The sequence below is a fragment of the Limanda limanda genome, chromosome 20, assembly GCF_963576545.1.
Source record: "Limanda limanda chromosome 20, fLimLim1.1, whole genome shotgun sequence".
NCBI lineage: Eukaryota > Metazoa > Chordata > Actinopteri > Pleuronectiformes > Pleuronectidae > Limanda > Limanda limanda.
The window spans coordinates 15,998,821-16,013,796 of record NC_083655.1 but is presented as its reverse complement, the minus strand read 5'-3'; the positions used below and the strand labels follow the sequence as shown (position 1 = coordinate 16,013,796).

The window sequence follows — 14,976 nt, the reverse complement described above, 5'->3', positions numbered from 1 at the left end:
TGACTTTAAACTCAGAACTCACTTGTTTTTTCCACAGTTGCCCTAATCCTCTTCCGTACATACTAGTACATTTTGTTAGTAAAATGAGCTATTTTTTTCTTCAATAACAAATAACATTTACATAAAATATTGATAAAACCAAAGACAAACAAAAGGATATTACATAAGGCATTGGCACGATTATCAGTGCAAAAAACTTAACGTACACTTAACATAGTGATACTAAACATAGTCATATATAAAGATATACTTTGTCATTTTCAGTCCTTGACAGTCCTTTAAGTTAGAGGTTTTACTTTCTCCTCTTAAGACAGATTGAACTTTGTTATGTAAACACATGTTTTACCACATGAAGCTGTCCACTACTGTAAAGAGTGGCTCCTTGGGATTCTCTTGGTTTAACGTTCATATAAAAGCACAGAATATGAATTCAAACCAAATGTGGAAGTGAATTTGAAAAAATAGAAAGAGAGACGTGCAAAAACAGCAGCGAGGAAACAATGCAGCAACTTCTGTAGTGAAAAATTTACAACAGACATTAAATCTATTCATTTGTTAAATTCTCATCCGTAAACATCTTGGAAGATTTCCTGGGGTTTGGCAAAACATTGCTTTGACCAAGGTCTGTGATGTCAATGGAACCTCCTACATTTCCGCCAATCCCATTTCGCCCCTTGGCCCTATCCCTACCACTTGATTTCGAGGTCTATCTTGACCCTTGAAACAGAGTCACAAGGGCTAATAAGGGAGGGGGTGCGATATGAAGTTATGTTAGAATCAAGATTATCATTAGGGAAAAAAGATCGCTAGCATGCTAAGGCTAAGGTTCGAGGTGAGGGTGTGAAAAATCTCCGTACATAAAACGAAGAGGGCAAGGACCAAGGGGAACGAAATGAGATTGGGCCTTTGTGTGTTCACTTTAATATGGACACACACAAGCAGAAACACATGGAGAACTCGGACTGAGCAGATGGCTGTTTAAGGCTGCCTCAGTATTTCTACTGAAACCAAAGACCTTAAGCCAAGTTGCACATATTTCAACTGATTCATAAGCAAAGTGATATAATAAGAAATCATAAACCCTGAACAATTCTGGCACTTGAGTCACATAGTCATATATAAGTGTCGTATTAAAGTTACAGGGAAGTCAGCAAATGTTAGGAAATATTGACAAAATAGAAATATTTGACAATATCTGTGTAATATGGCTTCATCAACTAGGGATCTATATTATAAGTACATATTTTTACATGTTTGTACGTTAACGACGTTATGATAATTATTACACTTGAAAGAAAACGACCTGTAAACACACATTCCAGAGTTTAAGTGGCCTTTGTAAGTGTTATATTGAGGAGAAAAGCTGACACTCAGGATGCGTCACTGGGGGGTGCAGATGTTGAGAGGTCAGGGAGAGGTGTGTCGCCCTGGGGTGGCCTCAAACCCGTGGCTCTGAAGAAGTCCGTCACCTGACCTGGGACTTCTGCCAAGACACTCTGAGCGAGCAATTCTTGAGGACCCTAAAGAGTCGGGGCAGAGACAGAGGAAAGATGTGAGGGTTACAAACGCTGCATGTATACAAGATTTTAAGAGAAACAGCAGGGGAACCGTAGCAACCGTACATGAGAGGCAGCAGAATTGAGCCACAGGTATCTACAGGTATTTTGGGATTGCATTTAAATAATAAACTGCTTTTAAATAAACCCAATATGCTCAACTTTGTCATTATTGTGCAAAGTTTTTTTTTAGTGGCAATACAAGCATCATTGTGCAGTGCATTTTTGTTGGCTTATTAGTGTCTTTTGATGCCGTGGATCATGCAAAATTCAAGCAAAGATTAGTATAGGATTGTTAGAACAAACTATTATATTTAGAATTTAACAACCAGTCAGATCTCAGTGCATCATAAACATACCTCTTTGCTACCTGGTGGCACTATGCAATTTAGGGCGAGTAGCACTTGGATACTACTGCTTTTAATTTTGTACAATATACCCTATGTTATATCAAACGTTCTTTGAACTGCAAAACAAAACTCTTGATGTTTCAAATCCAAAATCAAAGCCAATGAACCTTCCATCTACCACCTTGTTTCAGGGCTCAGACATAGAGTACGAATCTAAATACTCATATCTAGATACTGTAAATGATGAGTCTCTTATTTTTTATCTCATGTTCAGCTTCTGCTGAAAAGTTTGATTTGTTGTTGTACAATCAAGTCTTGTCTTTCTATCAAGGCCAAAAGGAGACTTGCTGCCACCCTACTGTCGGTACTAGACTATGGAAACATTATATACTGTACGTTTATATACATTATATCAATCTTCAAAACATGTCATGTTTTTTACCAGTGACAAACTTCCAATGCCTAAGCTACGGGAATTAAAAAACACAAAAGGAATCAAAACAATAGAGAATAATGGGTCTATTCCCCCAGTCAAACGATGTTTGACGCACTTCTAAAGTATCTCTTTGGGATTGGCTTTACTTTCTGACTCGTACAAAGCAAGTTGACACAATTTAAACAATTTGTACTTTTTGAAACCCAGTGTGGACATCAGTTGAGAAGGCAAGGCCTGAATCAGCCCCAGGACACATTGGCTTACACACTGCTAAAAGAATCAGATCTCAACGTTCATGGTCGGAATTCACCTGTTACCTGGAGGTGTCCACTTCGGATCGGATCGGAACACCAAAAATGCATGTATATGCCACGTCTGACCACGGCCAGAGGCGGACCTGCTAAATATCCGGTTCAGTGGTGTGACAAATTAAAGGATGGATTTTTGGTCCCACTCTGTAGCCCTGTAATGCCCTTCAGTGTAAACCACGAAGAGGATTGATTACATTATGTTTATGGCTGAAGTAATGCAGCTAAGGATCAAGTGAGGGAAAGAGGGAAGAGAATGTGGTTGGTCAGTCAGGAGGGGTGACTCCTACATTTCTAGGAAGGAGTGGATTCGTTGGGAGGCTTCAGGTCAAATAAATTGAAGAAGGAGGCCACTTGTTCAGGCAACTCTGCCAGTACACTCTGGGCAAGGGCTGCAGTCCCTGCCTGAAATAAGATGTGAGGACAATATTTCAGGATTAAACGAAGATCAGGTGGTGCATGCTTACAAAGACTTAAAAAATTAGCTCACGTTTTGGAACTGCCTGAATGGCACAAACTGCACAATGTCCCTCATGGCAGCCTCGCCTGTAGCCGAGCGTAAATTTCCATCGTCTCCATCCAGGAACTCCATGTTAGTGAAGTCCGCCCCCCCTACTCCGACTATGATGATAGATATTGGCAGACGAGAGGCGTTGACGATGGCGTTGCGGGTCTCATCCATGTCTGTGATCACTCCGTCAGTGATGATGAGCAATACAAAGTATTGCTGGGAAACAGCACAGAAAGAAGAACTGGTTGAGATTATGTTGTTGATCGATGCTGTTTATGGAAAACTATAGTTATGAACATTTGCACACAACAAATACAGTTGTTGTAAATTGAATTTAAACTCTGTAACTCACAGAGGCAGTTTGCTGCTGCAGGGCTTGTCTGCCGAAGTTGGCCACATGGTTGATGATTGGAGAAAAGTTTGTGGGGCCATAAAGCTTCACCTGAGGCAGACACTGGCGGTAGGCCTGCACCACACCTTCTATCCCTACAAAACAAAATAGAAGCACACACACAAACATGAGTGAACAGAAACTTATTTCCATGTTGATTAGTGGTCAGCACATCACAACATGATGATCAATTGCGTGCCAATTTATGGGATGAGGACAACCTACACAGAAATTAAAATTTCTTGTGAGATGCTGAAACTAACACGCCATCCATGATTGATCTTCAACATCATGCAATTCTTTATTTTATCTAAAACAATGTAAACGCATAGCAAATCTATTTACACTTGGTCAAATATTGAACACTTTAGTAGATTTTGATTATCAGAATTGTTGTTTTTATATTTCTGAAGACCCACTGATCAGTTGTTCCAATTTGTTGAGATGTGTCATTCTCCATTTGTTGTTGAGAAGTTAAATGTTTGCTTCAAATATCCCAATGCGCATATTTTTGTGTGACTGCTCACAAAGAAAACAAATTCAAGTTGTGCCTCGAAATTTTGCTAAGAATCTTAAGTCAAAGTCTTGATTGAGTCATCTCATTAAACACAGCGGGAATTCACATCCGTCTCTTGTTACCTGCACAAAATGGATTCGATGGATTGAAGTTGATGGGAAACTCATGGCTGACCTGGGAACACAAACCATTATAAATCAAGCCAAGTGATCTGAGATGAGCTGAGGTCCATCAATGCAAAGATTCATCTAACAAAGACTAATCATCACACAGTGAAAGGCCCATATACACATCAATGGTATTGCAGCAATTACCTGCCATGTCGGAGGGATCTGGGCTCCGAAACCAAAAGCAGGGAACATCTTGTCACTGTGCACAGGAAGCAAAGCCGCATAGATGTTACAATTTATACAAACACGGGATGAGACTAGAGCCCTGTTCAGATGTTCAGACAGGTAACACACTTCATCAGTGTTACCTACAGCTTTCCAATGTGATATTGGTCTGAAAAAAATTACGGTTTTATTCCAATTAACTCACATGCTGCATTAGGCATTCTGCTAGATATTCATATATTTCATCCATGCAGCTGTTTCACAGTGTTTCCTACTTAACATAACTGATATTGTGCATAAGAGAGATTGACATAATTAATTGATTACATCTTAGTCTTAGAGGGCAGTGCAAGAATGCGCTACTGCCGCATTAATCAGATGACATATAGATCTGATTTCTCTGTTGGTGGGTTGGAACACACAGAAAAAAACACATTCACTGTTGGTAATTTTACTGAAACCTTTTCTTTTAAATCAATCCATTTTCAAAAGGAAGGAAAACACAACCCTTGCTGTGTTTAGATTATTGGTGGCTCATGAAGCCTCATAGAAAACAATCTGCTGTATTTACCTGTCATAGTCCTGGATGACATTGCCCACTGCCCAGATGGCGGCCAGGTATTCATTATAGCCCTGAGGGTTGATGTAGTGGAGGGATAAAGGGAATTTGGGGTCTCCATTGGAACCAGTGAAGTCAACAGCAATCTGGTAAATAAATACAAGCATCAAATCAAATAATAGTCGGACATCATAATACACAGTATTAATGAAGATACCATTACATTTAAGCATGAGGTTACTATTTAGACTATATTAAAAAGGAGATTAACAAAAAATGTTGAATACGCACAGTGAAGTTAATCTGGCAGCCACCCATTACGTAATCCAGAAACGTGTACTCCTTCACAACCTGTAAATACATGTTGATGACACAAATTACTTAACTTTTCAAAAGTAAAAGACAAAGAGTAATATTCAGATTGATCTAAAAGATACAACATGCAGCCAGATAAGGATATGTTTTACAAAGGAGAAACTAAAAGTACCTTGCACCGTTTTATGACGATTATACCAGAGTTTTTGTATCCTTTCTTCTTCTGTTTCTTCTTACTGTTGGTGCATTCAAACTCAGCCTGAGAGGATAACAAACACACCACGGGTGTTAATTATGGAATGAATATCCACCACTTAGAATAGAAATCCGGTTTGTATTTCATGTTTCAGAGCTGGCACACAGAGCTCACCGCAAACGTCTGTGAAGCCTGCTGTATTTGGCAGAGTGTGGCCTGGAAGGAGCCAATGAAGTCATGAGATCCGCTGTTGTTGTAGTCCAGACAGTCAACCTGAGAAACACAGACATTCAGGAAAAAAACAATCAGTCCACTCTCTTTGACATTGAATGAGTGAGGGAGAAAAGATTCAACTGATAACTTTGTATCAGTGTGTGGACATTACAGATGGTGAGACAAAAAGCATGCTATGGGTGTGAAGCTTCAAATGTAAAGGCAACACCCCACTACTGAAACATCTAAGTTCAGACTATAGGACTTCCAAAGCCATTGGATCAATGCGCTGTTCACACTACATGGGAGTCTTGCAGTCATGAATTTGTATTACATGGGGGTCACACACTACACTATCTATGTTTGGTTACAAAAACCCACACGAGCAGTGAAAAGGTAAGTTTGAATGATCCTCCTGCTCAATCACTGCTCAAGCTGCAGGAGAGGTGAAACGCTTCAGTCGACTTCATAGTTGAAAAGAAATAGCAATTCAGAGGGCACCCCCAATCCTGTGCTCTGATTGACTGTCAGCGAGCCTCCGGCATCTTTGAAGAGTACACACATAGCAACGCAGATTTGGCTTCGATAATCCTATATTGGGCTTAATCTTATAGTGTGAACTAGGCACAACAAAAACACACACAAGCCTTGTGACTGGTAAACAGAGACAGTATAGCCCCTGACTCGCTCCTTTGGACCGGACCTCCTTCAGTGTGAAGAGAGCAGACAGGAGACAGGACACAGAATGGAGCAGCCAGGACAGACAAGACCATCTGTCTACGAGATGAACAACTAGGAACGCTTATGTTCAGATAGTGATCTGTCAGAATGGAAAACCCCAACCTGACCCATTGGTGAACTCACCTGATGACAGTGGTGGAAAGTATATAAGTACAATTAATCAAGTATTGTACTTAACCGCACCCAGCAGTGATGTGGAGAGCAGGAGTCCACATTTACTTCACTAGAGGTAAATAATGAAACAACTGGAAGTATGGAGAATATTTTTTTTATGTTTTTTCTTCATTTCGGCTGAACATTTAATACATTATACTTCGCTTCATTTGACTGACTAGTTAGATTTCAGATTAAGATTTGACATATTTGACAATATCCATTAATGATTATTATTTAGGATTAAATCATTCTATCAGACTATCAGTGTATTCCAAGGTCTGCGATGTAGCTGCTCCAGCCAAAGACGAAGAAAAAGACTTCCCCTTTAAACCCTGGAGAAATGAAGTGTATGTAGAATAAGTGTTTGAGGCCCAATGAAGAAAAAAGTATAGAGTATTAGATCCTAAGTTGTGAGGTTGTTTCTACTTCAGTGGGTTCATGTGTTTTGAAGTCAGAATGTGGAAAAAAATCTGATTGGTTTATAAGTGAACTACATTTTCCGTTTATTTTGACACCACATGAATGCATTAACTTTCTTGAATGGAACATAGCTTCAGAATTATAACATGGGTTCTTTGTGAAGGGCAGTGAATAGTCAGAACATGTAGCACCAAACTCGCTTCGCTGTCAGCATCTTGTATTGGGATAAACAATATACTGTCTCTGCAGAGATCACACTCATCTGTCACACATAAGCTTCAAATGCTTAGGAAACAGGAGAATGACCAATAACTACCATATATTACAACTTATATGGACAAAAACCTGCAATTTATCTTCACTTTAAATTCATGTTTAGTCCCATTTCCCAGTGCCCATTTCCCTGTGTCAAACTGCTGACAAGGAGCACTAGTCATTTATCAACTAGAAACACACAGACACACACAGTGATCATTTAACAGGTAAGTTTACCAATGGGTCACACTCTGCCTAACTATGCATACTCCTCAAGATCTAAGTAGGTGTGCCTGGGAGTGTGACCTGCCGCGTCACAGACACTGAATCCGTCACATGAAGAGCACGCAGGGTGTTGACAGTAAACTCACTTGCACTGTTGATGGGAAAGCATCTGTTCCTGATAAGTGTGCTTTAACAGGGTTAGAGGACAGAAACAAAAAACAACTCACGTAAACTAGTGCTTACACACATTTCCTAATTTGTACCAAGATTATCTGACCCTTTGGTATGCATAAGAGACAAAAACTAAAACGTTGAGCTGAGACAACTTCATCACCACCTCATACTAACCTGTATCATACCTAATGTATGAAATAAGCTCATTTGATTTATATTTTGAAATTATCATTATAATTGTGACTATGACTGACTGAGAAGCTGAGGTTCCAAATGAAGCTGTAACGATTAGTTAATTCACACCCAGATAATTTATCAGTGAATATTTTGATAATCGCTTAGTTGCTTTTTAACTGGTTCACGTATTACAAATGTTGTATGTTTACTGTCTTTCTTTGTCTTCAACATCACTGAACTGAATGTGTGTCAGCCTAGAAAATGCAATAGAAATGTGTTATTAATATTATAGAGCTAAAAATTAATCAATTAATTGAAAAATATTTTTCAGATTAATCAATAATCAAAATAACCTTATTTAATTATCAACTATTCTGCAATCTGCAATTTTTTTAAGTAATGTCTGTGTATGTGTACCTTTATAGGTTTCTCCACATCTCCTCCGCAGAGGGATTGCAGCGGGACACGGAATCGTTTCCAGGTTGGGTTTAGGTTTTTCCTCACCACCTGGAAAATGACACAGATTAACAAGGTGCACTTCGAACACTTAATGTCCCACCAGTATCTCCATGACAACAGAGTCTTATCAGATCATCTACTCAATGTTACAACATTGTTGGTCTTGGATTAGTAACAGAACAACAGTCACAGATTAAAAGAGCCGGATAACAGTCACAGAGTCAGAGTCCGTCTGGTTTGGCCTGCTAGCTGAGGACCATTTCTGGAGCAACTAACTCAGATATTTGCGTCTCTCACATACAGCCCCTCCAAAGAATTTACGGACTTCAGTGTATGTAAGAGAGCAGCTTAAGAGTCAGATAACGGAGTCAGAGTAGATGATCCACATAGTAACATATTCACAGAATAACAAAGTCATAAATCAGAGTAATTTCATGTCGTACAACTAGTATATCTGTACCTCTGTCCTGTGAGCCAGCAGCCATCCCGTTTCTGTCTGCTTGAAGAATTCCAGGAAAGGGTCGGACTTCCCAAAGAAATCCTAGAAATGGGCATGAAAGTTACACACAGCTAAACCAAACAAAAATACTTATTACTACCAACTGGTTACGGGACATCTTAGCGTGTTCAGAATATGTATACATATAAAGTAGTTAACAGATGTCCAGGGAGAGGTGATACGTACATGATCAAGCTGTATCCAACTTAAGTTACATCCACCACAGTGGCTATGTTTACATTCTTTAATTTACTAATACTACAGACTGCACTGACATCCATGTCACTCTATCAATCTCTCTATAAATCCACGTTGTTTCACTGTAGCTGAAGAAGCCTGATAAGTTGTAGTAGTTTATGCGATTGATCATAAATAGCTGATGTTTTCCTCTTATTAAACTATCAAGAGCAGCAAAGACCACAGAGACATTGATGAAGTTTCAACCCAAGTAAAATCATCTGTATTGATGTTTCTGAATTCTTTATCATATTCATGTGTAGTCATCAATACCTTTTTATCCAGTTTTCTAGCTCCCATATCCAATTCGACCACCCGGTTGTCTGTTCTTTCCTCTCCGCTTATCTGCAAACCAAGAAACAACACTGTTAAAAATGTGAAATAAGTGAAATTACACTTCAAACCAAATACCCATAATCTTCCAATCTGAATGAAAGCAACTCACAGTGATGGTTCCTTTTCCTGCAGGCGACTTGTTCTTCATGATAAGTGGTCGTGTAATTTTCTTTGAGGACACAACCTAGAAAAAAATGAAATAACATCACCTTATGTCATTGTAGCTATCACGAGAAATGCCACAGGACGAATTACAATAGTGAAGAAAAAAATTATAGGTTGGATGACTACTGTGATGAATGATTTGTTGAAGCAAGCAAAGAGCGTTCACCTGTCCCACGGTACACTCCATTTCCCCCAGGAAGTCAGCCTCTTGCAGACTGCAGTTCTCGGTGTCAATGTCGTACACTTCGAACTTCAGCTTCTGCACCATCTCAAAGTAGTAGTCGATGACAAAGGTCTTCGAGAAGCTTGGATTAAGGCAGTTGTTTATTTTCTCTGTCCGGCCGATCTAAAACAGACACATGTCACAGAGTCAGACACAGCATAACTATGACTTCCCCTTCCCGGAAGTTTGAATTACAAACCAAGGCCTAAATAACTTTGATTTCAACAGGCGTTTTACATCAGTTGTGATACTTGGTGTTTTAACTTACATTTGGGTGAACGGACAAAGTGTGAATATCACTGTACCTGTGTCACTGTAGGTCAATGCATTATGTTCATGTTAATCCAAATCTCCAATTCAGTGAGTGAAAGAGAACTACATGTACCCGCACCTGCACTGATTTTATGTGTGTGTGTGCGTGTGTGTGTCTATTAACCCCACTTACCTCACACCAGTGGGGCCCAGAGGTGTTCATAAAAAGCACGCACAGCGGGTCGGACTTGGAGAATGTGTCCATGTCGAGCAGATTCTGACAGGAGATGCTCAGCGCCACCTTGGTCATGCACTGTGTGGCCCCCGGACCTGGGTTCCCAGCTGCCGCCATTACAGACTGAAGGACACACACTCAAACACAGGAACTGACAAACAGGAACACAATAAGTACCACAGCCTTACAGAACTACAAGCAAACATTGAACACACCAAACCTTCATTCTCATAATATTACAGCTTTATTCTTGTTGAATTATAACTTATTTCTTGTAATTGAGAGACTTTTCCTCATTAAATATTATTACAACATAATACTAGAAATCGGAATATATTGTTCAATCTGTCCCCAGTAATAGGCTTTAAGCTTCCTGGATGTAAATATATATGCTTTAAGGGTAGAGCAGATCTTTTTTTAAGAGATCTTGTGATTATTTAGTGAGAGTTGCCAGGGAGCTGCTGATTTACCACAAGCCTCAGAGCCAAGATGACGTTAATCTGCAGTAAGGGCCAGTTTAAATCGTGGCAGTAGCAGCTCGAAGAGGCACTTCCACTGTGAACAGAAACTGCCATTGATATGTTAAGGCGGCTGCCTTTGTTGCCCCACTGTTTGAAGGCAGTTGCCTTTGTTGCCACACTGTTTAAAGGCAGCTGTCAACGTTGCCACACTGTCTGAGAGCAAAAAAGCTGTTTTTGATTTATTCAATGCGATATATATATACTTTTTGAAAGTTTATTAGATCCATAAAAACATTTCAAATATACTTATTGTTACTCCTTCAACTTCAAAATATGTTTTATGACTAATGAACTTCTATGGTGTAAAAGCATCAGTGCATAAACTAGACAAATGACAAACAAAGCTGTACACAACAAACAGCTACTGATCTTCATTTAAACCAAATGTCTTCAGTATTTAAATGAATTCAGTTAACTGACAATAACACCATGAACAGCAATATTGATAAAGGCTGGTTCATCCTGTTAAAATGAAGTGAAATGGACTGATATTGAGGCAAACTGGTATTTATAGTTTCCTGGCTAACCAGTAATGTCAAGTACATATCCACCAAGGTTAGAATGTGCCAATTATCGCCTTTTATTTTTTCATGTGTGAGTAATTTGTGAAAATGCAGATCATAATAACTAAATTAAAGCATTAAATTATAGCATTTTCATTCGAGTGTAACAGATTATTGTACATCGAACACATGTGGTAACAGAGGCAGCTGCCTCTAAACAGTGTGGCAACAGAACACATGTGGAAACAGACAGCTGCCTCCAAACAGTGTGGCAACAGAGCACATGTGGCAACAGACAGCTGCCTCCAAACCGTGTGTCAACAGAACACATGTGGCAACAGAGGCAGCTGCCTCTAAACAGTATGGCAACAGAACACATGTGGCAACAGACAGCTGCCTCCAAACAGTGTGGCAACAGACAGCTGCCTCCAAACAGTGTGGCAACAGAACACATGTGGAAACAGACAGCTGCCTCCAAACAGTGTGGCAACAGAACACATGTGGCAACAGACAGCTGCCTCCAAACCGTGTGTCAACAGAACACATGTGGCAACAGAGGCAGCTGCCTCTAAACAGTATGGCAACAGAACACATGTAGCAAAAGACAGCTGCCTCCAAACAGTGTGGCAACAGACAGCTGCCTCCAAACAGTGTGGCAACAGAACACATATGGCAACAGACAGCTGCCTCCTAACAGTGTGGCAACAGAACACATGTGGCAACAGACAGCTGCCTCCAAACAGTGTGGCAACAGAACACATGTGGCAACAGACAGCTGCCTCCAAACAGTGTGGCAACAGAACACATATGGCAACAGACAGCTGCCTCCTAACAGTGTGGCAACAGAACACATGTAGCAAAAGACAGCTGCCTCCAAACCGTGTGGCAACAGACAGCTGCCACCAAACAGTGTGGCAACAGAACACATGTAGCAAAAGACAGCTGCCTCCAAACAGTATGGCAACAGACAGCTGCCTCCAAACCGTGTGTCAACAGAACACATGTGGCAACAGAGGCAGCTGCCTCTAAACAGTATGGCAACAGAACACATGTGGCAACAGACAGCTGCCTCCAAACAGTGTGGCAACAGACAGCTGCCTCCAAAAAACAGTGTGGCAAAAGAACACATGTGGCAACAGACAGCTGCCTCCAAACCGTGTGTCAACAGAACACATGTGGCAACAGAGGCAGCTGCCTCTAAACAGTATGGCAACAGAACACATGTAGCAAAAGACAGCTGCCTCCAAACAGTGTGGCAACAGACAGCTGCCTCCAAACAGTGTGGCAACAGAACACATATGGCAACAGACAGCTGCCTCCTAACAGTGTGGCAACAGAACACATGTAGCAAAAGACAGCTGCCTCCAAACCGTGTGGCAACAGAACACATGTGGCAACAGACAGCTGCCTCCAAACCGTGTGTCAACAGAACACATGTGGCAACAGAGGCAGCTGCCTCTAAACAGTATGGCAACAGAACACATGTAGCAAAAGACAGCTGCCTCCAAACAGTGTGGCAACAGACAGCTGCCTCCAAACAGTGTGGCAACAGAACACATGTGGTAACAGACAGCTGCCTCCAAACAGTGTGGCAACAGAACACATGTGGCAACAGACAGCTGCCTCCAAACAGTGTGGCAACAGAACACATGTGGTAACAGACAGCTGCCTCCAAACAGTGTGGCAACAGAACACATGTAGCAAAAGACAGCTGCCTCCAAACAGTGTGGCAACAGACAGCTGCCTCCAAACAGTGTGGCAACAGAACACATGTGGCAACAGACAGCTGCCTCTAAACAGTGTGGCGAAACAGACAGATGTACCAACAGAGACAGCTGCCTCGGCTGTCTCCAAATAGTGCGCAACTGCCATATCAGTGGCAGTTTCTGTGGCCACCGGAAGTGCCTCTACGAAGTGCCGCTGCCTTGCAGCAGCTTGCTGCCTCGATTTGAGCTTGAGCTTGCTGTCTCTCTTAATGTGAAGACTTTAGTTTATACAAGTCAAATCAACGCGATTTTTGCTGACGAACAACAGCCATTCATTATATAAAGATCCGAATCACACTGTTAGTAATATAACGTTCGTTAACGGAAATCCGTACTGACGCGGCCACAGTGAAGTTCGCCTCTGACTCCGGAGATGAGGGGAAAGTTGAGGGGAAGTCAGCCGCCGACTCTCGTTGTTTTAGCACCTTTCACTGTTTAAAGCACTTGTTCTAAACCACATCACTGGATGAAACCACTGGTCCGCACATCTCAAACCACATGTAAACCACATCACTGTCCTAAACCACACGTAAACAACATCTGACCTGATCCAAAACACTTTGACAAGTCTCCCGTGGATGTTCACACTCACAGGTCCAGGCGGTGTCGAGGCTTAAACACGTGAAATATTAACACATTCTCACTGATAAAAGAGAAAGTGACCACCAGTCAGTTTACGTTTCCCTTAACATTCCCCATGACCAGTGAATCTGAAGCTAACTTCGCTGACCGAGCTGCTGCTGAATAACGTCAGAACTCACACCACAGACCGTCAGTAACAGACATTAAACTACTGATCTACGTATAGTCACGTACACGAAGTAGAAGAGCTGTTAGCTTTCATTCAGTTACTGTTTACTTAACGAGTCAACGCTTGTTTTCCTTCCAGCTAACGGTGACATGCTAAGAAGAAATGTAACAGAAGCACCGTGTCAGGGGTGGAAGTTGGTTTTTAGTCGAAAAGCGTGACGTCTGTTGTCACGTTGAAAGCAACGAGAAGTAAAACACCGCTTTGAATCTGTACAAGTCCTACCTGGTTAGCCGGCTAGCAACTAGCTGTCGATGGCAACATCGAGAGACAGGAGTGGGCTTCGATGGTGGGCGGTGTCCGGTGCGTTCGTTTCCTGTTACAGGCACACCCGGCAGGCGGAGGCACACGTAGGAGCAGTGCAGCACTTCTGAGTCAAATGTTGGAGCTGGTAAAACACATATTATCCAGAGTTTGTATGTGGGGATAATCGTGGACATTTGGTTAAATGGTGCATGTGTGGAGAGTCAGTGGGAGAAAGTCATGCAGAGAACACAAATGTATATATTACAGTCTCAAATCCCCAAAACCTGCAGTACAACATCAATTTGCTCAGCAGAATAACGTCTTACTTTGAAAAAACTCGTAATCTTTACAGTAAAAATGTTTGATATTCAGTATGTAGTCAGAGAGGTCCTGAACACAGCAGTCTCTCTCTGAACTTATTGAGCAACGTTTTTTTTTATAGTACTTTGAAATATCCATAAATGAACAGATTTGATTATACACATGTTGGACTTTACTTTGAAAGATCTCTTAATCTATACAGTAAATATGTTTGATATTCAGTATGTAGGTAGTCAGAGAGGCCCTGAATACAGGCATATCAGTCTCTCTCTGAATTTATTGAGCAAAGTGTTTTCACAGTACTTTGAAGTATCCTTAAATTATCTATTTCACAGTGAAAATGTTGGACTTTACTTTGAAAAATCTCTCTATATATATACAGTAAAAGTCTTTGATATTCAGTATGTTGGTAGTCAGAGAGGTCCTGAACACAGCAGTCTTTCTCTGAACTTATTGAGCAACGTTTTTTTATAGTACTTTGAAATATCCAGAAATGAACAGATTTGATTGTAGACATGTTGGACTTTACTTTGAAAAATCTCCAAATCTATACGGTAAATATGTTTAATA

At 40.8% G+C, this 14,976-nt stretch overlaps 1 protein-coding gene across 2 annotated transcripts; it reads right to left on the bottom strand.

Annotated features, from left to right (window-relative positions):
* Positions 1-38: 38 nt before the first annotated feature.
* On the bottom strand, positions 39-14,130 carry LOC133026614 (copine-3-like). Of its 2 annotated transcripts, XM_061093507.1 has the most exons (17): positions 14,065-14,130; positions 10,200-10,392; positions 9,698-9,877; positions 9,476-9,550; positions 9,304-9,375; positions 8,755-8,835; positions 8,253-8,342; positions 5,649-5,747; positions 5,451-5,537; positions 5,255-5,314; positions 4,976-5,109; positions 4,384-4,438; positions 4,192-4,243; positions 3,514-3,647; positions 3,141-3,377; positions 2,941-3,055; positions 1,450-1,520 (listed from the first exon to the last, which is right to left on the bottom strand). In XM_061093507.1, the coding sequence occupies exons 2-16, from the start codon at positions 10,356-10,358 to the stop codon at positions 2,945-2,947; spliced, it is 1,626 nt and encodes a 541-aa protein (XP_060949490.1). In that variant the 5' UTR covers positions 10,359-10,392; positions 14,065-14,130; the 3' UTR covers positions 1,450-1,520; positions 2,941-2,944. The 2 variants fall into 2 exon arrangements, with proteins under 2 accessions (XP_060949489.1, XP_060949490.1); XM_061093506.1 differs by lacking the exon at positions 2,941-3,055 and having other exon boundaries at positions 39-1,520.
* Positions 14,131-14,976: the final 846 nt, after the last annotated feature.